General features: G+C 46.3%; 3 protein-coding genes across 5 annotated transcripts in view; 2 read left to right on the forward strand and 1 right to left on the reverse strand.

The window, feature by feature from the left end:
- The window catches only part of LOC144113643 (uncharacterized), a 31,886-nt gene extending 21,741 nt beyond the window's left edge, over nt 1-10,145 (forward strand). For 2 of the 3 annotated variants that reach the window (XM_077646830.1, XM_077646831.1), the window contains exons 9-13: nt 668-919; nt 1,822-2,264; nt 3,792-3,975; nt 4,068-4,311; nt 7,819-8,164. The gene's annotated coding sequence lies outside the window, so the exon portion shown is untranslated. Of the gene's footprint in view, nt 1-667; nt 920-1,821; nt 2,265-3,791; nt 3,976-4,067; nt 4,312-7,818; nt 8,165-9,694; nt 9,879-9,970 lie in introns of those variants that run through there. The other variant, XM_077646832.1, reaches the window with a different exon arrangement.
- Nucleotides 10,092-16,883, forward strand: LOC144113644 (uncharacterized). The gene is made up of 5 exons (XM_077646833.1): nt 10,092-10,214; nt 13,344-13,595; nt 14,500-14,942; nt 16,466-16,621; nt 16,714-16,883. Exons 2-3 carry the CDS (start codon nt 13,352-13,354, stop codon nt 14,709-14,711), a joined length of 456 nt encoding a protein of 151 aa, XP_077502959.1. The 5' UTR covers nt 10,092-10,214; nt 13,344-13,351; the 3' UTR covers nt 14,712-14,942; nt 16,466-16,621; nt 16,714-16,883.
- A 3,097-nt stretch (nt 16,884-19,980) lies between these two features.
- Nucleotides 19,981-25,719, reverse strand: LOC144113645 (uncharacterized). Its single transcript, XM_077646834.1, has 6 exons — nt 25,606-25,719; nt 24,107-24,193; nt 23,945-24,022; nt 23,781-23,858; nt 23,541-23,663; nt 19,981-23,415 (listed from the first exon to the last, which is right to left on the reverse strand). The coding sequence occupies exons 2-6, from the start codon at nt 24,165-24,167 to the stop codon at nt 22,658-22,660; spliced, it is 1,098 nt and encodes a 365-aa protein (XP_077502960.1). The 5' UTR covers nt 24,168-24,193; nt 25,606-25,719; the 3' UTR covers nt 19,981-22,657.
- Nucleotides 25,720-26,030: the final 311 nt, after the last annotated feature.

Here is a 26,030-nt window from a genome sequence, read left to right on the forward strand (position 1 = left end):
CTCCTCTGTATTAGTATAACGTATGCATAAACCGAATACCCCTTATGCTTAAAACGAATTCCTCCTCTACATGGTGTGCTGCCGTTACAGGACAGCGTGCTGTGCTCCTCTGTATTAGTATAACGTGTGCATAAACCGAATACCCCTTATGTTTAAAACGAATTCCTGCTCTACATGGTGTGCTGCCATTGCAGGACAGCGTGCTGTGCTCCTCTATATTAGTATAACGTATGCATAAACCGAATACCCCTTATGCTTAAAACGGATTCCTGCTCTACATGGTGCTGTGCTCCTCTGTAGTAGTATTGTAGCCACGACCGTAATACGCTGGCCTTTTCTTGTTACAAGTATGAGCTTTCTCATTGTTGTTTTTAATACATGTATCCTTACTGTTGTTTACAAAACTACAAAACGCACTTCTCTGCAATCACCTTTCAGCCCCTTATGTCCACATAACCTTCAATTCTTTGTTTTCTTGAGTTTACAACGACATGAACCACATCCGCACAGCGACAAAAGTTGCGAATGAGCGATGCCACGTAGAATAATCAGCGGATGCTTAATACTGGGTCTAGCTACCAACGGTACACAACTGCTGGCTTACATATTTCGCATGACACCTAACTACGCAAGCCGACGATCATTTTTTTTCTCTTACTCACTGCAGACTTCAAGATGATGCACAAACTGGGTGGCCTGAACAACTTCGACGGCCTTGAAGACGACATACTCATAAGTTCGCCAAGCCGTGGCAATGGTGCATTTCAGTTGTCCTCGTCTCTGCACTTGCCAAGAGGTCTTCACTTTGAAGATCACGGGCAGTATGCGACCACTACAGCCAAGAGTTTTGTCTCTCGATCGTGTCGACCTCCTCTGCGTCACTCTGCTGATTGCCGGATTTCGGTGCATGGTGCGGAAGGTGAGCACCGGAAGATGTATTAGTGCTGAACTCTAATTACTGAAGGCAGCATAACTTCATCTTGTGCCGAACGGCCAGCGTGAGTTGCTGGCTTGCGTTCCTCATGGCTAGAAGCTCACTGTGGCATAACAATCTCCTGATCCCATTATTAACCGGCCTCCCACCTATATTATGTGTGGTTTTCTGACTACTCGCTTGTCACTCGCTTTCACGGCACTCTTGTTTTTTTTGGTGCCTTAGCAGCAGAACCTCCATGTCGGTAAAACTTGAATGCCATAATTTTGAATGCGCCGAGCAATTTGTTGAACGCGGATTTTCTGGCTGCCGCGCAAGGCGACGCGGCACAGGGCTACGCGAGATTATGCAAACGCTGCATCATAATAGTCAACATCAGCCTCACTATGCCCACTGCAGGGCAAAGGCCTCTCCCATGTCCCTCGAATTAACCTGTCCTTTGCCAGCTGCGGCAAACGTATCCCCGCAGAGTTCTTTATCTCATCTGCCCACGTGACTTTCTTCCGATCCCTGCATCGCTTGCCTTCTCTTTGTATCCAGTCCGCTACATTTAACGACCAGCAGTTATCTTCCCTTCGGATTACGTGCACTGCACAAGCCCATTTTTTCCTCTTGATTTCGACTAGGATATCATTAACCCGCACTTGTTCCCTCACGCACTCTGCCCCTTTCGGGCCTCTTCTAACATTACGCCTATCATTTTTGTTTTCATGGCTCGTTGTGTTGCGTATATGGACATTAACCAATTATCGCTATCCCAGCAACTGCCATCGTGAACACTCTGAACACCAGAACGGAAGTGAAAACCAAACTGCTAGCGCACCTAATTCTCATCTCGCCTAACTACGCTAATAGACTATCATTTTTTTTTCTCTTACCCTCTGCAGACCTCAAGATGATGCACGAACTGGGTGGCCTGGGCCACTTCTGCGGATTAGAAGACCACATTCTACAGCCGGGAGTTTTGCCCCTGGTTGCGACGTCCTCTGCGGGAGACCGCGTCGTTGCTGCTATTTTCGCGGCCTGGATTGCCTTCGACTCTTGCCCGCTGTCCACCTCTGCCGCCCAGAGTTCCTCGACGATGCTCACGCAATGGTGACTAGGCACAAAAGCGACTACGTTGTGAACTTGGTCAACTGGTTCCGGTCAGCAGACGATCTCAACCTCCACTACGAGCTCAGACTACAGACGTTACCGGAAGGTTGGGAAAGGCTTCGCATCTCCAGCAAGCCGCAATTGAAGTCTCATCACAAGAGCCCCTGACACTGGAGTAGACAACTTGCTCATAGCCCCAGAGGCCTTGCTTCCCTTTGTCTCCAGTTGTCCCCAAGTAAGCATCTATCATTTCTGACATGCTTGGGCACTGTGCGAAATCAGAACCAAAAAGGAAATCAGGTTTATTCAGGATTGAGTTTTGGTTGCTGCTGAGAAGGTGGCACTAGCTGCGGCGCGTTGTTAAGTGACGAGAATACGGAGATATGGCACGATGCGAAGATTGGGGGCTTTGCCGCTCTGCGTATACGTAGCAGTTCCTTCATTGCATACTTTTGCAGTGTATTGGCTAGCTAGTTTGGTTTACTTCTTGCTAACGTAATCTACTAGTTGAAGAACTGACCATGCACAAACCAGAGTGTTAATTTTTTTTTTCCACTGGTTCTTAATCTAGATCAACACCCATTTATTATCATTCTTTGGGACACAAGTGGACGGCTCCCGTAAAAGTGACCGCTCGATAATACAAGTGATAAAGGAGGCAGAAATAAACTACGACAATCTTTTTCCACGCAGGCAGTCCAGTTTTTTTTAGAATCCTCTACACCATATCCTTATGCGTGGCGTCAGCATGTAAAAATAAATATACGCCACTAGAATAAGAATGAGTAGAAGATAACACTGTGTCCTTGGCGTTATCGAGAAAACGCGAAGCCAAGTCAATGCGGCAATTGCTTCCTTACAGGGCTGTGTGCTCCGCGGTGGGATTCGCACGAACTAAGGTCGCTCCTCAGATTTATGGAGACGTAAATTTGTTTTCTGGGAAAATGAGACAACCCAGCAAAAATCGGGAAATGTAGCTGATAATCCGCTTTCAGTGGTACTAATTTACTCGGTTTGGATTTTGTGTAGACACAGCGCCGCTGATGAAGTGGTCAGATGCTAAGCATTTGAGCAAATACACCTGCTATCCATTTGGTTTAAAACTGGTTTGGAGTGAATTATGTGGATGCGTCTACTTGATAAAGCAAGTTCTATTGGCTCACCTTAACATAAGTGATTGAGCTTTGTACTGCAAAGTCTGTTTACCTGCTTCACAGAAATGCATTCCCTTTGCGCAGTCTGTTAGATTGCAGGACACGTTGGTTTCTATTTGGCTGCCAACCACTTTATAAATTGATTCTCTTGTCCCAACATGTCCAACGTTTTCGGGCAAAGATTTTGAATACTGAAAAATTGTAAGATGCTGTTGTGGAAATATTGAAGGTAATAGTTCTTTTTTCTGATGTGTAACAATAGAACGTTAACATGTTTCCACGATCGCATCGAACAATTAAGACTTCCATTGGAACACGAAAGGGAAGGCTTTTGTCTATAGGAGAAGTGGTAATAGCAAAAAAATTTTTAAGACTGCGACGGGTGATCGGCGGATATATTGATTGTTATGCTAAAATCTTGTATGAAAAAATTACTTTCATAATCTTTTCTCGTTTTAAAATGATTTTGTCCAGAATTTTTGCATATGCTAGTCGAACCTTGAGTTCAGATAAAGTGATTGTGAAAAAAAGCAGGACAAGTTATGTGTGAGTAAACACTGATAATGTTGATGTTGGGTGCTGAGATGCTTCCATTTCTGTAATGCCAGCTACTGCAACGCTGGCGCCTACAGCTGATGCGGCGAGAGTTCCTGCTATTCAAAGTGGGTGAGGAGCCACTGCTCCGCACGAGCGAGGAGGGCAAGGAGCTGCTAATCGAAGCCATGCGCTACCACCTGATGCCCAAGTGGCGCGCCGCCATGGCGGGGCCACGCACCTCCGCTAAGCAGCTGGGTAATGAATCGCACTGATATTTTGCTGAGAACGAGGTCATATTACAACCAGCTGACATTTAGCGCGTTTTCTCACCATGATGTTTCCTGCAGCTCCGAGAGATGCAGACACCCATGCACGACCTTCTGGAGCCTGATGATCCACTGCTTAACGCATGGTGTTGACCATACATCCCTGTTTGCTGACATCGCCAAGCATATTCCTGGGCTTGAGTTTTGATAGTCTTCGTGGTAGGAAGACCACTGTGGAAGACCAGCGATGTGGAAGACCAGCGAAGTAACGCCAAACGTCATGGACCGCGCAAGCAAGCTGTTCTCGGGTGTGCTACGTCTGGAGGTAAGCCAGTCTCCCAATGTTAGACCTGCTATTATTGTGTTGGCATTAAACAAAGTGTACACTAAGGGGGTAATTACTCTTAGCACCACCCGTGCTCAGCCCTTCAAATCGTTGATGCACACGGACCGGCCCTGCCATCTGCTAGGCTTTCAGGTTAGCTGAGATGGTAGACTGCCTGCCGTGGACAGGAGGTGGATCTGGGTTCGATCTTCACGACAGGACGAATTTCTTCAACTACGAAGTTTCGGAAAAATATGTTTAGCTTCCTTTTGTAGCTGTATGGCGGCGCACGGCTGGATACTGGTGTGTTATTACTTAGGGATTGCCTTATGCTATCAGTTAAACTTTAAAGTTCGGGCTTGGCCTCAGTTCCAGTTCTTTCATTTGTTTTCTCTCGACTTGCGACCCGTGAGAAAACGACCGTCTCACTCAGCCCCATACGGGAGTAAAACAGTAAACCAGCGAGTTGAGCTAGTTGGTGAATGGTCACTGACTGCAAGAACGCCTACGGGAACGGAGCACTTGCCTTTGGTAACGCAGTTTCAGCCCCTAAGTTGAGCGCCAGCGCTGGTTAGATCAACCGCAGACTTCCCCACGTCCTCCTCAAATCCGGCTACAGAATTACGTCACTGTGACAAGGAGATGGAGCTGCAGTGAACAAGGACGGGGTCCTTATGGAGCGACAGCTCCTCTCTATGAGCTGACACTTTCAAGTGAACAATGTTTCACTTTGACCTTGAGCCAGGCCTCACACGCCTGACGTCATACCACGTGACTGGCCATAGCTGGAGTCGAGCTCTGCTGCGCTGCTCAACTCTGCGACGATCCTCCGCCATACCGCGTGACATCACCACTTGATTGGCTGTATATGGCGCGCGGCTCGCCGCGCTCACTTCAGTCAGAGCCGTTGGGCCTTGACTGGGTGGAGTGATGGAGCCCGGTCTTTCGCTCGCCACATTAGCTATAACTGAGTTAAAGCTCAGCCATTTTATTTCGATTCTTTCGGGGGCTCTACGAGCCGCGTACGACGGGTTCAATAGATATCAGCTGATATTGATAACTCTTCAAGATTATGCGAGATTAGGCGAAACAAAACGTTTGGGCTGACGAGGCATTTGGTGCGCAGGTTCGTCAATGCCCTCCCGAGAAAGTCAGAGATCGAACAAAGAATATATAGACTAATCAAGCATCGCTGCGGCCTACATATATATTAACCTCCAGAACCCTCTTACGCTACGTATGTCATCAAGGCTGCCAGATTCGAGTGTTGCAGCCTCGAATCTGGCAGTCTTGATGCCATAGGTAGCACAAGTGTTCTCTCACGGCTTCCGCCCTCAGCGTTCGATCATATTCCTACGTGGCACTCGCTGTAATGCAGGATGTACTACGTACGCCGCTGTGGATGTGTGTGGCAATGGTGAGCACTCTCAATGTTAGGTTACACTACACATAAATACCCCCGATAGCTTACACTACACATGAATACCCTCGAAAGCAGAAGATAGGACAGCTGTCGCCGTAGTTCAGGTGGTAGAGTACCGGACGCGAAATTTGTAGGTCGTGGGTTCGGATTCCACCGGCGGCATGTGGTTTTTTCTACTGCTTTTATTATTCTCCCATTCATGAAAAACTACAAAAAAAAGAGATCCCCTGTGCTCCTTGGTCACGGGGGCGGTTGCTTCTCTTGTCTGCTATGTGTATGTATGTATATATATATATATATATATATGTGTGTGTGTGTGTGTGTGTGTGTGTGTGTGTGTGTGCAGCGGGAGCCTCCTGAAGGGGCGCGTCGAGTAGTCACAATGGGGCAAGCGATCCTGTTAAAATCGCGCCTATTGCATGCTGCGTTGTAACTTGCACACTTCTTTAGCGGGCGTAAGAGCAGGCGTGGCAATAATCGGAAGGCCTTTGCTAGGGCAAAAAAATAGTCTGGCTGCGTAGTTTCGGTTTCTGAGCTTCACCGCTGCCCCGCGGCAACTTCAAATGTCGGCCCGCGCACTCGCCTATAGTCCAATCCACGCTCCGCGCGGCTTATTTCTTTTTCCTTTTTAGAAACCGCCTTGCCACTCCGATGGCAGTGTGTTCCCGGCCCCTTGCTTGCATTTGTGTTGTTCTTCCAGCACTCCAAAACGGGTGGCTCGTCATGGGCTTACAGGTGTTAGCGCGATGGAACCACCTTACAAGGCCTTACTGCATCTTCAGCATTTTCCTCAGCATTTATTTTTTTCAGGGGGGGGTTGGGGGCAATTCAATAACAGAGGCCTTCGGATGAACCGGGCATTTGTTCTGGTCCCTTGAACTCCGAATGAATGAGGTTTAATAGTCATCATGTTATTTTTTGTTGCCAGTCTTGTCATTTTATGAATTTTGTATTGCATGACCTCATAATTTGGATACTTTTATGCTGTCTAATCAAGTAGTATACATTTCTGTGCACATCATGTTTTTTATATGGTACTGAGGCAGTCTTGTTTTGTTTATTTTAGTTGCAAAGACCATACACCATTTTGAAAAAAATAAGGGCAACAACGTTTGCTTGCTCATTGTTTTCTTAAATTTTTTTTGCACTGAACAGATATTCGATTCGATATTCGAAGCCATTTTTTCTTCATATTCGTATTCGATTCGTATTCGAAAATTTCAATATTCGCACACGCCTACTAACTACTGAAGGCAGCATAACTTCATCTTGTGGCGAATGGTCAGCATGAGTAGCTGGCTTGCGTTCCTCATGGCTAGAAGCTCACTGTGGCGTACCAATCTCGATTCTGATCCTATTATTAACCGGCCTGCCTCCTATATTATGTGTGGTTTTCTGACTATTCACTGGGCACTGGCTTTCACGGCACTCTTGTCTTTTTTGGTGCCTTAGATGCAGAACCTCCATGTCGGTAAAACTTGAATGCCATAATTTTGAAAGTGCCGCGCAATTTCTTGAAAGCAGATTTTCTGGCTGCCACGCAAGGCGACGCGGCAAAGGTCGCATAGGGCAGAAGCGGCTACACGGGATTATGCAAATGCTGCATCATGATCAACATCAGCCTCACTCCACCCACTGCAGGGCAAAGGCCTCTCCCATGTCTCTCGAATTAACCTGTCCTTTGGGAGCTGCGGCGAACGTATCCCTGCAGACTTCTTTATCTCATCTGCCTACCTAACTTTCTTCCGATCCCTGCATCGCTTGCCTTCTCTTTGTAACCAGTCCGCTACCTTTCACGACCGGCGCTTATCTTCCCTTCGCGTTACATGCCCTGAACAAGCTCATTTTTAGCTCTTGATTTCGACTAAGATGTCATTAACTCTATCATTTTTCTTTTTATCACTCGCTGCATTGCATATATGGACATTATCCCATTATTGATAACTCACCAACTGCCATCCGTGGACACTGAATCTGAATGGCAGAGCCGAAGTGAAAACCGAACTTCTAGCGCAGCTAGCTAATTTGCGTCTCGCCGAAAAACGCAAATGGACCATCATTTTTTTTTCTCTTACCCACTGCAGACTGCAAGATGATGCACGAACTGGGTGGCCTGGACGACATCTACGCTTTCGACTCTTGCCCGCCGTCCGCCTTTGCCGCCCAGAGTTCCTCGCTGATGCTCTCGCAATGGTGACTGGGCACAAAGGTGACTGCGTCGTGAACTTGGGCAACTGGTACCGGTCGGCAGCCGATCTCGGCCTCCACTACGACCTCAGACTACAGACGCTACCGGAAGGTTGGGAAAGGCTTCGCGTCTCCAGCCAGCCACAGTTGAAGAGTCTCATTTCAAGTGCCCCTGACGCTGGAATAGACAACTTGCTCATAGCCCCAGAGGCCTTGCGTCCCTTTGTCTACAGTTGTCCGCAAGTAAGCATCTATCGTTTCTGACATGCTTGGGCATTTTGCGAAATCAGAACCAAAAAGGAAATCAGGTTTATTTAGGATTGAGTTTTGGTTGCTGCTGAGAATGTGGCGCTAGCTGCGGCGCGTTGTTAAGTTCGAGAATACGGAGACATGGCACGACGCGATGATTGGGGGCTTTGCCGCTGTGCGTATACGTAGCAGTTCCTTCGTTGCATACTTTTGCAGTGTATTGGCTAGCTAGTTTGGTACTTCTTGTTAATGTAATCTACTAGTTGAAGAACTGACCATGCACACACCAGAGTGTTAATTTTTTTTTTTCCACTGGTTGTGAATCTAGATCAACACCCATTTATTATCATTCTTTGGGACAGAAGTGGACAGCTCCCCTAAAAGTGAGCGCTCAATAATACAAGTGATAAAGGATGCAGAAATTTAACTACGACAATCCGTCTCCACGCAGGCAGTCCAGTTTTATTGAGAATCCTCTACACCATATCCTTATGCAAGGCGTCAGCATGTAAAGATAAATATGTGCCACTAGAAAAAGAATGAGTGGAGCATAACGGTGTGTCCTTGGCGTTGTCGATAAAACGCGAAGCCAAGTCGATGCGGCAATTGCTTCCTTACATGGCAGTGTGCCACGTGGCGGGATTCGCACGAACTAAGGTCGCTCCTCAGATTTGTGGAGACGTAAATTTGTTTTCTGGGAAAATGAGACATCCCAGCAAAAATCAGGAAATGTAGCTGATAATCCGCTTTCAGTGGTACTAATTTACTCGGTTTGGATTTTGTTTAGACACAGCGCCGCTGATGAAGTGGTCAGATGCTAAGCCTTTGAGCAAATACACCTGCGATCCATTTGGTTTAAAACTGGTTTGGAGTGAATTCTGTGGATGCGTCTACTTGATAAAATCAAGTTCTATTGGCTGACTTTAACATAAGTGATTGAGCTTTGTACAGCAAAGTCCGTTTAGCTGCTTCGCAGAAATGCATTCCCTTTGCGCAGTCTGTTAGATTGCTGGACACGTCGGCTCCTCTTTGGCTGCCAAGCACTTTATAAATCGATTCTCATGTCCCGACATGCCCAACGTTCTCGGACAAAAATTTTCAAGATTGAAAAATTGTAAGATACTGTTCTAGAAATATTGAAGGTAATGGTTCATTTTTCTGATGTGTAACAGTAGAACGTTAACGTTTCCATCAATCGCATCGAACAGTGAGGACTAGCATTGAAACACAAAAGGGAACGCTTTTGGCTATAGCAAAAGCGGTAATAGGAAAAAAAAATATTTAAAACTGCCGACGGGTGGTCGGTGGATATATTGATTGTTATTCTGAAATTTTGTATGAAAAAATTACGTTCATAAACTTTTTCTCGTTTTAAAATGATTCTCTCCAGAATTGTTGCGTACGGTAGTGGAAGTTTGAGTTTGGACAGAGTGATGTTGAAAAAAGGCAGGATAAATTATGTGTGAGTAAACCCTGATAATGCTGATGATGGGTGCTGAGATGCTTCCATTTCTGTAATGCCAGCTGCTGCATCGCTGGGGCCTACAACTGATGCATCGAGAGTTCCTGCTATTCAAAGTGGGTGAGGAGCCACTGCTCCGCACGAGCGAGGAGGGCAAGGAGCTGCTCATCTAAGCCATGCGCTACCACCTGATGCCCGAGTGGCGCGCCGCCATGGCGGGGCCACGCACCCCCGCTAAGCAGCTGGGTAATGAATCGCACTGATATTTTGCTGAGAACGAAGTCATATTACAACCAGCTCACATTTAGCACGTTTTCTCACCATGATGTTTCCTGCAGCTCCGCGAGATGCAGACACCCATGCACGACCTTCTGAGGCCTGATGATCCACTGCTGAACACATGGTGTTGACCAGACGTCCCTCTTTGCTGACATCGCCAAGCATATTTCTGGGCTTGAGTTTTGATAGTCTTCGTGGTGGGAAGACCACCGTGGAAGACCAGCGATGTGGAAGACCAGCGAAGTAACGCCAAGCGTCATGGACCGCGCAAGCAAGCTGTTCTCGGGTGTGCTACCTCTGGAGGTAAGCCAGTCTCCCAGTGTTAGCCCTGCTGTTATAGTGTTGGCATTAAACAAAGTGTACACTAAGGGGGTTATTACTCTTAGCACCACCCGTGCTCATCCCTTCAAATCGTTGATCCACACGGACCGGCCCTGCCATCTGCTAGGCTTTCAGGTTAGCTTAGATGGTAAACTGCCTGCCGTGGACAGGAGGTGGATCTGGGTTCGATCTTCGCGACAGGACGAAGTTCTTCATTTACGAAGTTTCGGAAAATATTGTTTAGCTTCCTTTTTTTAGCTGTATGGCTGCGCACGGCTGGATACTGGTGTGTTATTACTTAGGGATTGCCTTATGCGATCAATTAAACTTTAAAGTTCGGGCTTGGACTCAGTTCCAGTTCTTTCATTTGTTTTCTCTCGACTTGCGACCCGTGAGAGAACGACCGTCTCACTCAGCCCCCTACGGGAGTAAAACAGTAAACCAGCGAGTTGAGCTAGTTGGTTTACGGTCATGACTGCAAGAACGCCTACGGGAACGGAGCTCTTGCCTTTGGTAACACAGTTTCAGCCCCTATGTTGAGCGCCAGCGCTTGTTACGGCAACCACAGACTTCCCCACGTCCTCCCCAAATCCGGCTACAGAATTACGTCACTGTGACAAGGAGATAGAGCTGCAGTGAAGGACGGAGTCCTTATGGAGCGACAGCTCCTCTCTATGAGCTGAGACTCTCAAGTGAACAATGTTTCACTTTGACCTTGAGCCAGGCCTCACATGCCTGCCTTCATACCACGTGACTGGCCATAGCTGTAGTCGAGCTCTGCTGCGCTACTCAATGCTGCGCCGACCCTCCGCCATACCTCGTGACATCACCACTTGATTGGCCATATATGGCTCGCGGCTCACCGCGCTCACTTCAGTAAAAGCCGACGAGGCATTTGGTGCACAGGTTCGTCAATGCCCTCCCATGAAAGTCAGAGATCGAACAAAGAATATATAGACTAATCAAGCTTCGCTCAGGGCCTACATATATGTTAACCTCCAGAACCCTCTTACGCTACGTATGTCATCAAGGCTGCCAGATTCGAGTTTTGCAGCCTCAAATCTGGCAGCCTTGATGCCATAGGTAGCATAAGTGTTCTCGCACGGCTCCCGCCCTCAGCGTTCGATCACATTCCTACGTGGCACTCGCGGTAATGCAGGATGTACTACGTACGCCGCTATGGATGTGTGTGGCAATGGTGAACACTCTTAAGGTTAGGTTACACTACACATAAATACCCCCGAAAGCAGAAGATAGGACAGCTGTTGCTGTAGTTCAGGTGGTAGAGCACCGGACGCGAAATTCGTATGTCATGGGTTCGGATTTCACCGGTGGCATGTGATTTTTTCTTCTGCTTTTATTATTGTCCCATTCATGAAAAGTACAAAAAAAAGAGATCCCCTATGCTCTTTGGTCACATGGGCGGTTGCTTCTGTTATCTCCTATATATATACACATATATATATATATATATATATATATATATATATATATATATATATATATATATATATATATATATATATATATATATATGTGCATAAACCGAATATCCCTTATGCTTAAAACGATTACCGGCTCTACATGGTGTGCTGCCGTTACAGGATAGCGCACTGTGCTCCTCTGTATTTGTATAACGTATGCATAAACTGAATACCCCTTATGCTTAAAACGAATTCCCGCTCTACATGGTGTGCTGCCGTTACAGGACAGCGATCTGTGCTTCTCGTATTAGTATAATGTATGCGTAAACCGAATATCCCTCATGCTTAAAACGAATTCTTTCTCTACATGGTGTGCTGTCGTTACAGGACAGCGTGCTGTGCTCCTCTGTATTAGTATAACATATGTATAAACCAAATATCCCTTATGCTTAAAACGAATACCAGCTCTATGGTGTCCTGCCGTTACAGGACAACGTGCTGTGCTCCTCTGTATTAGTATAACGTATGCATAAACCGAATACCGCTTATGCTTAAAACGAATTCCTGCTTTGCATGGTGTGCTGCCGTTACAGGACAGCGTGCTGTGCTCCTCTGTAATAATATAATGTCGTAAACCGAATATCCCTTATGCTTGAAACGAATTCCTGCTCTACGTGGTGTGCTGCCGTTACAGGACAGCGTGCTGTGCTCATCTGTATTAGTATAACGTATGCATGAACCGAATACCCCTTATGCTTAAAACGAATTCCTGCTCTACATGGTGTGCTGCCGGTACAGGACAGCGTGCTGTGCTCCTCTGTATTAGTATAACGTATGCATAAACCGAATACCTCTTATGCTTAAAACGAATTCCTGCTTTGCATGGTGTGCTGCCGTTACAGGACAGCGTGCTGTGCTCCTCTGTAATAGTATAAGGTATGCGCAAACCGAATACCCCTTATGCTTAAAACGAATACCAGCTCTACATGATGTGCTGCCGTTACAGGACAACGTGCTGTGCTCCTCTGTATTAGTATAACGTATGCATAAACCGAATACCCCTTATGCTTAAAACGAATTCCTCCTCTACATGGTGTGCTGCCGTTACAGGACAGCGTGCTGTGCTCCTCTGTATTAGTATAACGTGTGCATAAACCGAATACCCCTTATGTTTAAAACGAATTCCTGCTCTACATGGTGTGCTGCCATTGCAGGACAGCGTGCTGTGCTCCTCTATATTAGTATAACGTATGCATAAACCGAATACCCCTTATGCTTAAAACGGATTCCTGCTCTACATGGTGCTGTGCTCCTCTGTAGTAGTATTGTAGCCACGACCGTAATACGCTGGCCTTTTCTTGTTACAAGTATGAGCTTTCTCATTGTTGTTTTTAATACATGTATCCTTACTGTTGTTTACAAAACTACAAAACGCACTTCTCTGCAATCACCTTTCAGCCCCTTATGTCCACATAACCTTCAATTCTTTGTTTTTTTGAGTTTACAACGACATGAACCACATCCGCACAGCGACAAAAGTTGCGAATGAGCGACGCCACGTAGAATAATCAGCGGATGCTTAATACTGGGTCTAGCTACCAACGGTACACAACTGCTGGCTTACATATTTCGCATGACACCTAACTACGCAAGCCGATGATCATTTTTTTTCTCTTACTGACTGCAGACTTCAAGATGATGCACAAACTGGGTGGCCTGAACAACTTCGACGGCCTTGAAGACGACATACTCATAAGTTCGCCAAGCCGTGGCAATGGTGCATTTCAGTTGTCCTCGTCTCTGCACTTGCCAAGAGGTCTTCACTTTGAAGATCACGGGCAGTATGCGACCACTACAGCCAAGAGTTTTGTCTCTCGATCGTGTCGACCTCCTCTGCGTCACTCTGCTGATTGCCGGATTTCGGTGCATGGTGCGGAAGGTGAGCACCGGAAGATGTATTAGTGCTGAACTCTAATTACTGAAGGCAGCATAACTTCATCTTGTGCCGAACGGCCAGCGTGAGTTGCTGGCTTGCGTTCCTCATGGCTAGAAGCTCACTGTGGCATAACAATCTCCTGATCCCATTATTAACCGGCCTCCCACCTATATTATGTGTGGTTTTCTGACTACTCGCTTGTCACTCGCTTTCTCGGCACTCTTGTTTTTTTTTGGTGCCTTAGCAGCAGAACCTCCATGTCGGTAAAACTTGAATGCCATAATTTTGAATGCGCCGAGCAATTTATTGAACGCGGATTTTCTGGCTGCCGCGCAAGGCGACGCGGCACAGGGCTACGCGAGATTATGCAAACGCTGCATCATAATAGTCAACATCAGCCTCACTATGCCCACTGCAGGGCAAAGGCCTCTCCCATGTCCCTCGAATTAACCTGTCCTTTGCCAGCTGCGGCAAACGTATCCCCGCAGAGTTCTTTATCTCATCTGCCCACGTGACTTTCTTCCGAACCCTGCATCGCTTGCCTTCTCTTTGTATCCAGTCCGCTACATTTAACGACCAGCAGTTATCTTCCCTTCGGATTACGTGCACTGCACAAGCCCATTTTTTCCTCTTGATTTTGACTAGGATATCATTAACCCGCACTTGTTCCCTCACGCACTCTGCCCCTTTCGGGCCTCTTCTAACATTACGCCTATCATTTTTGTTTTCATGGCTCGTTGTGTTGCGTATATGGACATTAACCCATTATCGCTATCCCAGCAACTGCCATCGTGAACACTCTGAACACCAGAACGGAAGTGAAAACCAAACTGCTAGCGCACCTAATTCTCATCTCGCCTAACTACGCTAATAGACTATCATTTTTTTTTTCTCTTACCCTCTGCAGACCTCAAGATGATGCACGAACTGGGTGGCCTGGGCCACTTCTGCGGATTAGAAGACCACATTCTACAGCCGGGAGTTTTGCCCCTGGTTGCGACGTCCTCTGCGGGAGACCGCGTCGTTGCTGCTATTTTCGCGGCCTGGATTGCCTTCGACTCTTGCCCGCTGTCCACCTCTGCCGCCCAGAGTTCCTCGACGATGCTCACGCAATGGTGACTAGGCACAAAAGCGACTACGTTGTGAGCTTGGTCAACTGGTTCCGGTCGGCAGACGATCTCAACCTCCACTACGAGCTCAGACTACAGACGTTACCGGAAGGTTGGGAAAGGCTTCGCATCTCCAGCAAGCCGCAATTGAAGTCTCATCACAAGAGCCCCTGACACTGGAGTAGACAACTTGCTCATAGCCCCAGAGGCCTTGCTTCCCTTTGTCTCCAGTTGTCCCCAAGTAAGCATCTATCATTTCTGACATGCTTGGGCACTGTGCGAAATCAGAACCAAAAAGGAAATCAGGTTTATTCAGGATTGAGTTTTGGTTGCTGCTGAGAAGGTGGCACTAGCTGCGGCGCGTTGTTAAGTGACGAGAATACGGAGATATGGCACGATGCGAAAATTGGGGGCTTTGCCGCTCTGCGTATACGTAGCAGTTCCTTCATTGCATACTTTTGCAGTGTATTGGCTAGCTAGTTTGGTTTACTTCTTGTTAACGTAATCTACTAGTTGAAGAACTGACCATGCACAAACCAGAGTGTTAATTTTTTTTTTCCACTGGTTCTTAATCTAGATCAACACCCATTTATTATCATTCTTTGGGACACAAGTGGACGGCTCCCGTAAAAGTGACCGCTCGATAATACAAGTGATAAAGGAGGCAGAAATAAACTACGACAATCTTTTTCCACGCAGGCAGTCCAGTTTTTTTTAGAATCCTCTACACCATATCCTTATGCGTGGCGCCAGCATGTAAAAATATACGCCACTAGAATAAGAATGAGTAGAAGATAACACTGTGTCCTTGGCGTTATCGAGAAAACGCGAAGCCAAGTCAATGCGGCAATTGCTTCCTTACAGGGCTGTGTGCTCCGCGGTGGGATTCGCACGAACTAAGGTCGCTCCTCAGATTTATGGAGACGTAAATTTGTTTTCTGGGAAAATGAGACATCCCAGCAAAAATCGGGAAATGTAGCTGATAATCCGCTTTCAGTGGTACTAATTTACTCGGTTTGGATTTTGTGTAGACACAGCGCCGCTGATGAAGTGGTCAGATGCTAAGCATTTGAGCAAATACACCTGCTATCCATTTGGTTTAAAACTGGTTTGGAGTGAATTATGTGGATGCGTCTACTTGATAAAGCAAGTTCTATTGGCTCACCTTAACATAAGTGATTGAGCTTTGTACTGCAAAGTCTGTTTGCCTGCTTCACAGAAATGCATTCCCTTTGCGCAGTCTGTTAGATTGCAGGACACGTTGGTTTCTATTTGGCTGCCAACCACTTTATAAATTGATTCTCTTGTCCCAACATGTCCAACGTTTTCGGGCAAAGATTTTGAATACTGAAAAATTGTAAGATGCTGTTGTGGAAATATTGAAGGTAATAGTTCTTTTTTCTGATGTGTAACAATAGAACGTTAACATGTTTCCACGATCGCATCGAACAATTAAGACTTCCATTGGAACACGAAAGGGAAGGCTTTTGTCTATAGGAGAAGTGGTAATAGCAAAAAAAGTTTTAAGACTGCGACGGGTGATCGGCGGATATATTGATTGTTATGCTAAAATCTTGTATGAAAAAATTACTTCCATAATCTTTTCTCGTTTTAAAATGATTTTGTCCACAATTTTTGCATATGCTAGTCGAACCTTGAGTTCGGATAAAGTGATTGTGAAAAAAAGCAGGACAAGTTATGTGTGAGTAAACACTGATAATGTTGATGTTGGGTGCTGAGATGCTTCCATTTCTGTAATGGCAGCTGCTGCAACGCTGTCGCCTACCACTGATGCGGCGAGAGTTCCTGCTATCCAAAGTGGGTGAGGAGCCACTCCTCCTCACGATCGAGGAGAGTAAGGAGCTGCTCATCGAAGCCATGCGCTACCACCTGATTTCCGCACCTCCGCTAAGCCGCTGGGTAATGAATCGCACTGATATTTTGCTTGAAACGAGGTCATTGTACAACCAGCTCACATTTAGCCCGTTTTCTCGCCATGATGTTTCCTGCAGCTCCGCGAGATGCAGACACCCATGCACGACCTTCTGGAGAATTATGATCCACTGCTTAACACGGTGCTGACCAGACGTTTCTCTTTGCTGATGTCGCCAAGCATATCCCTTGGCTAGTTACAATCAACTGCTCTTGTAAGAACAACCATTATTAAAAACCCACCCAACAATATCTGGGCTTGAGTTTTGATAGCCTTCGTAGTGGGAAGACCACTGTGGAAGACCAGCGAAGTAACGTCAAACATCATGGACCGCGCAAGCAAGCTATTCTCGAGTGTGCGACGTCTGGAGGTAAGCCAGTCCCATAATGTTAGCCCTGCTATTATAGCGTTGGCATTGAACGAAGTGTACAGTGAAGGGGTAATTACTCTTAGCACGACCCGTGCTCAGCCCTTCAAATCGTTGATCCACACGGACTGGCCCTGCCATCTGCTAGGCTTCCAGGTTAGCTGAGATAGTAGACTGCCTGCCGTGGACAGGAACTGGTTCCTTGTTCGATCTTTGTGACAGGACGAATTTTTCATCAACTGTGAAGTTTCGGAAACAGCTGTTTAGCTTCCTTTTGTAGCTGTATGGCTGCGCTCGGCTGGATTCTGGTGTGTTATTACTGAGGGATTGCTTTATGCATTCAATTAAACTTTTAAGTTCGGGCTTGGCCTCAGTTCCAGTTCTTTCATTTTTCTCTCGATTTGCGACCCGTGGGAGAACGACCATTTCACTCAGCCCCCTAAGGGAGTAAAACAATAAACCAGAGAGTTTACCTAGTTGGTGAATGGTCATGACTGGAGAATACCTACAGGAACAGAGCTCTTGCCTTTGGTAACCCAGTGTCAGCCCCTAAGTTGAGCACCAGCGCTAGTTAGGGCAACCGCAGATTTCCCCTCGTCCTCCCCAATGCCGGCTACAGAATTACGTCACTGTGACAAGGAGATAGAGCTGCAGTGAAAAAGGGCGGGGTCCTTATGGAGCGACAGCTCTTCTCTCTCCAAACTGAAAGTTTCAGGTCATCAAGGTTTGACTTTGACCTCTAGCCAGGCCTCACACGCCGGACGTCATACCACGTGACTGGCCACAGCTGGAGTCGAGCTCCGCCACGCCAGCCGCACCGCTCGATGCTGCGCCGAGCCTCCGCTATACCACATGACATGACCACTTGATTGGCCGTATATAGCGCACGCTTCAGTCGGAGGCCGGTCTTTCGCTCGTCTCATTAGCGATAACTTAGTTAAATCTCGCCCATTTTCTTTCGCTTGTCTTTCGGGGGCGCTAGGAGCCGTGTACGACGACGGGTTAACTAGATATCCAGGACGGCAAGGTGCACCAAACTGATTAAGCGAGTGTTCAGAGGCAGCATAGCGAAGACTGCCATGAAGGGGGAGAGATGGCACAGGGTACCTGCCAGTGCTCTGTGTACCAATGAGCATACGTTATACTGACGTCGTACCTCTAAACGGAAGGAGTGAACGAGTTTACATGGGCACTTTACAGGTGGTGTTGTACCCTGCTTGAACCTAATATCACGAAGCTCTGTGTGGTTTAAGCCTTTTGTATCTCGTCATTTGCACTTTCTTCTGGAATGGAGCACCTGGCATGCCAGGTGCAGTTTCAGAAAAGCCGAAGGTAAAAAACGAACATCGGCTACGTATTGTCAGCGCATGTTTTAGGTCTATCCAGAGCCTTTCGCCATGGTGGTGTTCAATATCTATGTAGATTTATTTCGACAATGTCTGAGCGGAACATCCAAATTTAACTGGTGAAAGTCAGCTTGTCACCATACCTGAAGCTGAAGCAAGCCCAAGGTCACATTTTTTTATATTTTATCAACGAGCATGCGCAGAGCAGTTTGCACGAGGATTGTACCGCTAATCACAATATTAGCGGAAAAGACTGCCTTCTCCAAGCAAGCCGCAGCTACGTCATCACCCCACACAGTATAAAGTGATAATGATAGCACAAAAGAGAAGGAAGACAGAAGAATGGAAGTATTATAGTTATTTGGATTGCTAAAAAAATTATTACAATCAAATACATGCCACAAATAATGGCAGTCGCCCCTAAAGCTGCTATTGCTGTGTGAAAGGCCTGTATACATCGACAGCTAGAGAATGCCGCATCATTTTGGGATGTAGTTGCACAAAATTTTGGTGTGCTGCCAATTTTATCTGGTCCAACTACAGCATGTCTCTGAGCATATCTACAGTAAAATTCGCACCTTTGGCATTATACTTAGCATAATTCTGATTTCTCTTTGTCACGTTATATTTCATCGATCGCTCTATTTCTACACGGAACAAATCTTGTCATCACTGCAGATGTCTTCATGGTTAAGTAATATGCACAAGGTAGCATAGCTTGGAGATTGTGCTCGCAGCGTTTCGTGCCCTACTGCCTGCTCTTTAGACGGCGCAATGATGGGCCGGCCGATGAAACTGCCAGGGCGTGGTATTAGTCCAAGGGTGTTAACGACCCTCCGCTATCGCTTTCATTAAGCATTTGAAGACTTAACTGCTCCAGAATTTATAAAGCACTACGTTTTAAGGCTCCTCTCGTGGATGTGAAAGAATGCCTGGAAAGCTTTTGATTTCCTCGTGGCAGGTTTTTTTTTTCTCATTAGGGGTCAGTATCATGGTCTGTCTTCAAAGCTTGCTTACTTTTGGCAGCTGGTGATGTGCATTGTAGCTTGTAACTTCGAATGACAACTCTTCCATAATTGTGGAGAGAAAATAGGCGTTCTTTGGAAGTATTGTACCATTAAGAAAGCAGCTTTGCAACTGTGGCGCACCAATCTTATGGTGCCTTCGGCTGACGGCACTCGTGGAGTTTTCCACGCACTCGTGCGGTGCCCCACGTTCAGCTGGATGCCACTTGTGCAGTGCCTTACGCAAGGTAGATGTACACTGGTAGCGAAGGCTCCATAGACGCCCATTGGTCCAAAAAATGGCGGCTCGTGGGCACTCCAGCGCCCCCTGGATTTTGGGGGGCAAACTACGCAAACGTGACGTAGAATGACGTCACGCATACGTATGCTTTTGGCGCGAATTATAAAGCGGTCTTTCTGTAGAATCCGCGTTTTCGAGCCCGTACCTCTCGAAAGTTGCTGCCTTTCAGCGCGCCCCAACCTTTGCCAGTCAAATGTGCTCGAGTTCCTGCTAGTTATGGCCTTGTTAATGTGCAATTGGGAACGCAATGAAAGTGACTGGTAAAGGAGGGGCAGCATAGAAAGGCAGCAACACTTGGCAACACTTCCAGACACTGGCGAAGCATGCATGATTCGTAGTGCAAATACTGGTGCTAGTACTTTTGAGAGCTTTTGAGTACAGCAAGGTATGATGCACAAAGCACTGGCTCAAGTGCACAGTTCGCAATAGAGTGTACGGCAAGTATGGTTTTCATAGTTTCATATTCATTGTTTATTGCAGCAACCAAACAAATACAGTCACAAAGCACACCCTTGGCACACAAACAAAAAATACATGTCACAGGCAGCACAAGCAGTATTGTTTAAGTTGGCTAATCATCTCAATAGTCACAGTGCAGATAGGAAAAAGCCCTGAAGTGCCACGAACGTTGTCAGTTAGGAAATTGAAAAGTATAGAAAACAATGCTACGACAGCTTCAATTGAAGCAAACATAACATGACATAAGTAGGCGCATCAACACAGACCATAGAGCACACTGGGATTATTCTTCACATTTAATTTCTTCAGCTGAAAGAATATAGCAGGTGCGTTTACATCATAGCAGGTGCGTTTACATCTGCAAGGCAATGTTAAAGCCAGCTTTAGCACCCTCAAACGTGCTCAACGTAGGAGCAAATACCATACATTGAGCCGGCGTACCATCTCCAGAGTACTTCTAGTAGTTAGCCGGATCAATTTGAAGTAATTTTACGTCAACAAAAGTACACATGAAGTACAGCGTACAGTGAAGTGCAAGGACATTCGCGGAGCAGTAAAGCATGTAATCAGTGTACTGTATGCTACAATATAGCCAGATAAAAGTCCAGCGCTGTTCTGTTCGTTGCGCTGACAAAGATCCTACTAAAAACTCTGAGATGCAACTAGCCTGCTAAAAGGTGGCCTGGTAGCCAGTGGTGCCGAGTGGTAGTTATGATGACAATGGTTGATTTCATTATACCTGCCAGCACGGAACTGCAGGGGGGGCGAGCAGGTGGAAAAATTAATCCCAGCGCCACAAAAACTAGGTTAATCCATTGCCTAGAAAGTTTCCTTTCAGAGGCATTCGCTTTATCGGTATGGCGTTTTATCTGACAATATTGCACAAGTACATAGGTGACACTTGAACAAGCTGTACATGGCATAAAAGTACCCTAAACGAGTGACATAGTGGAATGAACGATGAAAGATGCTACACTGTTAAACCATTGCCCCTGTGAGCAACCACGTCACATCCTAGCAAATCAAAATACACAAGTAAAAAATAAAAGAATAAAGCCAGGCTGTGAACCAGAAAAAAACCCTTTGCAACCGTTAAACCAGACTAAGCTGATTTGTTGCACAGGCTGCATAATAGCCTGCAACTTCACAAAATATTCAGCCAACAGCTCGGGAATTGCATCCTTTTCATTTGCTTAGCCTCAGTGCTTGCTTCGTGGCTTTCCGTTTAGTAGTTTGACTGTGCAGTTCAAGATTTTTTCTGCGTGCAAGCCAATGCAGCCTCACCCTGACGAACAGGGCAAACAAACCATCATAAACGTCATCACCACACACAGTCAGCGATTTTTCTACCTTAGCATGAAGCAACATGCACAGATCATGCCCTACTTGTTCTTTTCCCACAATATTGGAACTAGATGCGACAAAAACCTGCTCGCAAGCATTGATGAAAGCTACAAACGAGGGTGTAGGAACTGACAGGCTCCCAAAGTCACCTTCTCCAGGATTTTTGACACTTAAGTACAAGAGAACTTGGCTCTGATCGGCAAAGGCGGCATTTTCTAGCCTCACCTCGCACGTATGTGGCCCTGTAACACACCTGTGATCATTCATAAACTTGTAGGCAAGCCAGCCAGCAAAATAGACAATGTTGTTCTCTAGTATTGGAGACTGATAATCATATGGCAAAACTTCTACTGCAACTGGCAAAGATGTGGCAGCTGTACAGAGAGAAGGAGCAGACTTAGATAAACAAACTGGGAGAGTGGCTAGAAGGCTAGACACGTCTTCAGCACAGTTGCTGCTTTCCGACAGTTTGAAAAGGTTGCTAACTAAAAGATGCCTAAATGCTGCTTGAAACTGCCGGCAAGACGAGTTGCTGTTCGATCCAGATTTCGACCTAACAATAGCAAAGGTGTTTTCAAGTGCATCCTGGTTCAGGTGCCTGGTAAGGAGGTATGTCAAACCATAGCGAGAGGCCAGGTGGTTCCATAACAGCAGCACAGCCCTCATAGTTTGGCAGAAGCCACGGATGCAAAGAGGCTGCCGCGCACAGCCTAGAACTTCGATGTTTTCGAAAACTGCAATACACTCTTCCAAAAACTCTTCATGCACAGATCCTGCACAAATTGCAGATGCATACGGAGACTTTCCCCGCTTCTGTGAAGTATTTAGACTGTCAAAGAGTCTATCGATCCTCTCAACAAATCTGGCTGTGTGGATAGCCTCTGATGGCAACTGTTGTAATGTTACCAATGTGCACAATGCAGCAGCGCAATGATTGCTGAATACCTGTGCTGCGAGTTTCACAGACATCTTCGAAGCAAAAGTTAAATTAAAGTGCCGGGCACTCAACTTTGGGATGGACCGAATTTGCATTTCTCGATCCTTCTCATAAGCCTGTCGTATGTACGAGCTTTTAATTGTGTCACTGCCTACCCTGAAGTCATACTTGAAGAGCATATTGCGCAAGCACTTGAGCAAATGCGGTGGATCAAAAATAAAGAAAAGCGGTTCACCATTCACACTTAAGTACGGCTTTTCAGGGGTCACAAGTTTCGAAAACAAACATTTTGGTTCCCCTGATCACAAACCACAGCCACAGGCTGCAATCCAGCTCCAACCAACATTTTGTGGCATTTGAAGAGGAGGTCATACAGAACAGTTGCAGGTGCTGCCTTATCTGCAAAGAAGTAGCCAAGAGGCTGCTTCCACGGCGTACATATTCCTTTGGCCATGAACACAAGCGCCTTGTTTGCAAGATTTGGACCTTGTGCTGCACTGTACTCTTCAAGGCCTTCAAATCTGTCCGACACTGGATTGTACGACAGCTCCTTTGAAACATGCATTTCATCAAAAATTATGGTGCAAGCCCTGTCTTGCCGTGGAAAAGACGCTGCCCGTTTCTCGATCAAATCAAAAACTTCAGGATAAAATCCAACCCTCAATGGTACGCGTGCAAGCCACAGCTGCAGTGACCTAACAGATGGAAGTTTCAGGAGTTTCCTGCAATATCTGTAACCTTTTGGGCTGTGGAAGTATAAACCTAAAGCAAAGGTTTTGTTTTGGCTGCACCATCGACGGCCAAACCTGCTGACATTGTGCATCTTTAACTGAGCTTCAACAAAAGCAGCAACAGCTGGTGTTAAATGCTCACGCAGACTATCTACCAATTCGACAGTGGTCTTCATGCGATGGCGCTGAAGCAGCAGTCCTTGCAGCCTCTTGTTGCGGTTACGCAGCTGCCCGAGCGTGGCTCGAAGTTTCTGCAGTGGCCGCCTTTCATTGATGGGGCTGGTGAAAGATCCTGCAACGTACAGAGTCGACGGAAGAGCAATAAGTTGCTACGTCGGGTTTAGTCATAGCTGCATGTAGTCCTGTAGCACCAAAAAGTGCGCAATATTGCGAAAGCGTTGTAAGAAAGAGGCGAACTGCTGAACGGAGCTCCTGGTGACAGATCAGCACTCGCTGACAGTGTTGCGGCCACCCCTGCCGTGCCAGGTTCCAGAGATGAAGCGCTTGCTTCAGTGCTTGGTCCTGCATATGTGTGGTCAGCTGCGCCCACAGAATATAAAGAACAAAATATAGTGACAGCACAGTTCTGACAGGGAAGCCAGCAACCCAACAATGCACAAATAATAACTAAGCGCCACAGGCGGAATTAACACTTACACTGAACCATTATGAAGCCACTGGCGTGGGAACAAGCTTGGTTCAGCGTAGAACCAGTAGGGCTGGCACCATCTGCATCTGCACAGCGCACAGACAAGGAACTGTAGCATATTTCTGAGCCATACCTCCTCAGGCTGTTCGAGCAGATACGAAATAACAATCACCTTCTTGGAAGAGTAGCAGCGACTGGGACGACCGACTCTGGACGTACCCCTTGGAAACAGGTTCACCGGAGACAGCAGCTATCATAGGAAGCAGTCCAATGAGCTTTCAGTCGTCACCATTTTCAAAAGATTTATGTCAGTTATGCATACAACCCTGCTCACCTGGTTCTCCAGCCCGGCGCACTGATGCCGAAGTTTCGCTCAGAGATTGTGAACAGTCCATGTCGCTGCTGCATTCGCTTGAGGTGTCTGAAATGGCAACATTATTGCGGAGAGAAAAGAGAATTCAGTACCTTTATAGTAAATAATTTCCAAAGAACTATAGCTTCCACAGCATGCGGTTCACATTGTCATCACTCTAGAAAGAAAAATGCTTATCCAATGAAATAAAATTCTGTTTACCACCCTTAATCGTTAGGCACATTAGTTTGATGTCATCAGCAGCTGTGGAGCACCAGTAAATCATTTGCAATTTTCATATGCTATGTTTTACTTTGAAGAGTGCGAAATTCGCCTATCACACAAACAACGATAGCTCGCAAATCAAGTAATGTGCCCCATATTGTTTACAGATTTATGCAGGTCAGCCTATGGCCTACGCAATGAGATGCAACAAGAATGAATTTGTAAGCAATTATCGCAAAAAATAAAAACCTGTACAAACATTGGCTTTCGCTAGCATGAATATTGAGGTAAAAGGCAACAACACAAACAATTATTAGTGCATTTCTATAATCGTTCAGTGCATGCTTTGATACATAACACATGAGCACACAATATGCCGACTTGGGCAAGGTACGCTTGGTGAAAAGCGTACCTTGCCCAAGTCGGCATAAGATTGCATCCTGATAAGACTGAAGATGAAAAAAGAAGCTCTGCATACAAGAAAGCAAAGTTCTGGAGTACTAAAATTCATCAAACATTTAGGAAGGCTCACCCTTTTTTCCCCCTCACTTCTTTTGAGCTATCAAAGGACCTTGGAAGGACGAGAATGCCCTCTGGACACGACAGGGATCGTTCATGAGACAAGGTTTCACGGTGAATATGAAAGATTCAACTCCCACTTGCTGCAAAACATGTAGAGTCGCCTGGTTTCCGTTGCTGAAGTGGCTAGCGGCATCAAACAGCCTGAACCGGAAGACTGACAGACTCACGTTAAGATCCTTTGAAGCCCTTTGCCATACCAGACTACCGAATATCCCACTTCCATTATCCTTTTTACCGGAAATATCAGGCAAGAGTATTCACACCGTCAGTGTACTTTTTCCGCACCCGTGCCTAGAAATTCGCTTGAGCACCCTTCGCCTACTAAGCTTGTGCCATTAGCTTACCACAAGCACAAACCTAATTCTATGCTATGTTGGACATTTGTCACGAACCTCACATACAGTGTACAGTGCATACAAGAGACGTAAAACGAATATTATATATATAATTATATGTGCTCACGTGAAAGCGATACTTCCATTTTAGTTTTCGCTTAGCAGGGTGCAGGTAAAAATTTACTGTAATTTTTAAAGCCACAAGACAGATACATAATTCGTTTTGCAGAAGACGCTAGACTGTTTACGGTTACGACAAAAAGGAAAAATTTCATTTTTTCACAAAACCTGACATTTCAAGAGCGGCGAATGCCTTAAAAGTTTGATAACAAATATTACCGGCAATGCTTGCTCGAGTAGGCAAAGCATCGTGTCGCAGCCTTCCTGACGGCAGATACACAGATGGTTCGAAGTGCCTCGAGCAAATCCTGAGTTCTCGTAGCTGCGACGGCGCCTTCTTCTGCAGGCTGACGTTGCGGCAGAACTGCGCCCACGCTCGGCACCTGGACGTGATGCAACATGCACGTTAGATACAACTGCGCCAAAAGGAATACGCATACTCGAAACGCCAATGCGTCATTATTCCTGTCACTGCTAACTGCAGTAAATTATACTTGCATTACATCTGAACTATGGTAGTAAATGCTCGCGCCAAGCTCTCTGCGCCCCAGAGTGCGGTAACGCTCATCCTCATGCCACGCGGCTAGCTGCTTTTCTAAGCTCAACGAGTGACGAGAGTGAAGTGCGTTTAAAATTACCCTGAC

The sequence above is a fragment of the Amblyomma americanum genome, chromosome 1 (assembly GCF_052857255.1).
Source record: "Amblyomma americanum isolate KBUSLIRL-KWMA chromosome 1, ASM5285725v1, whole genome shotgun sequence".
NCBI lineage: Eukaryota > Metazoa > Arthropoda > Arachnida > Ixodida > Ixodidae > Amblyomma > Amblyomma americanum.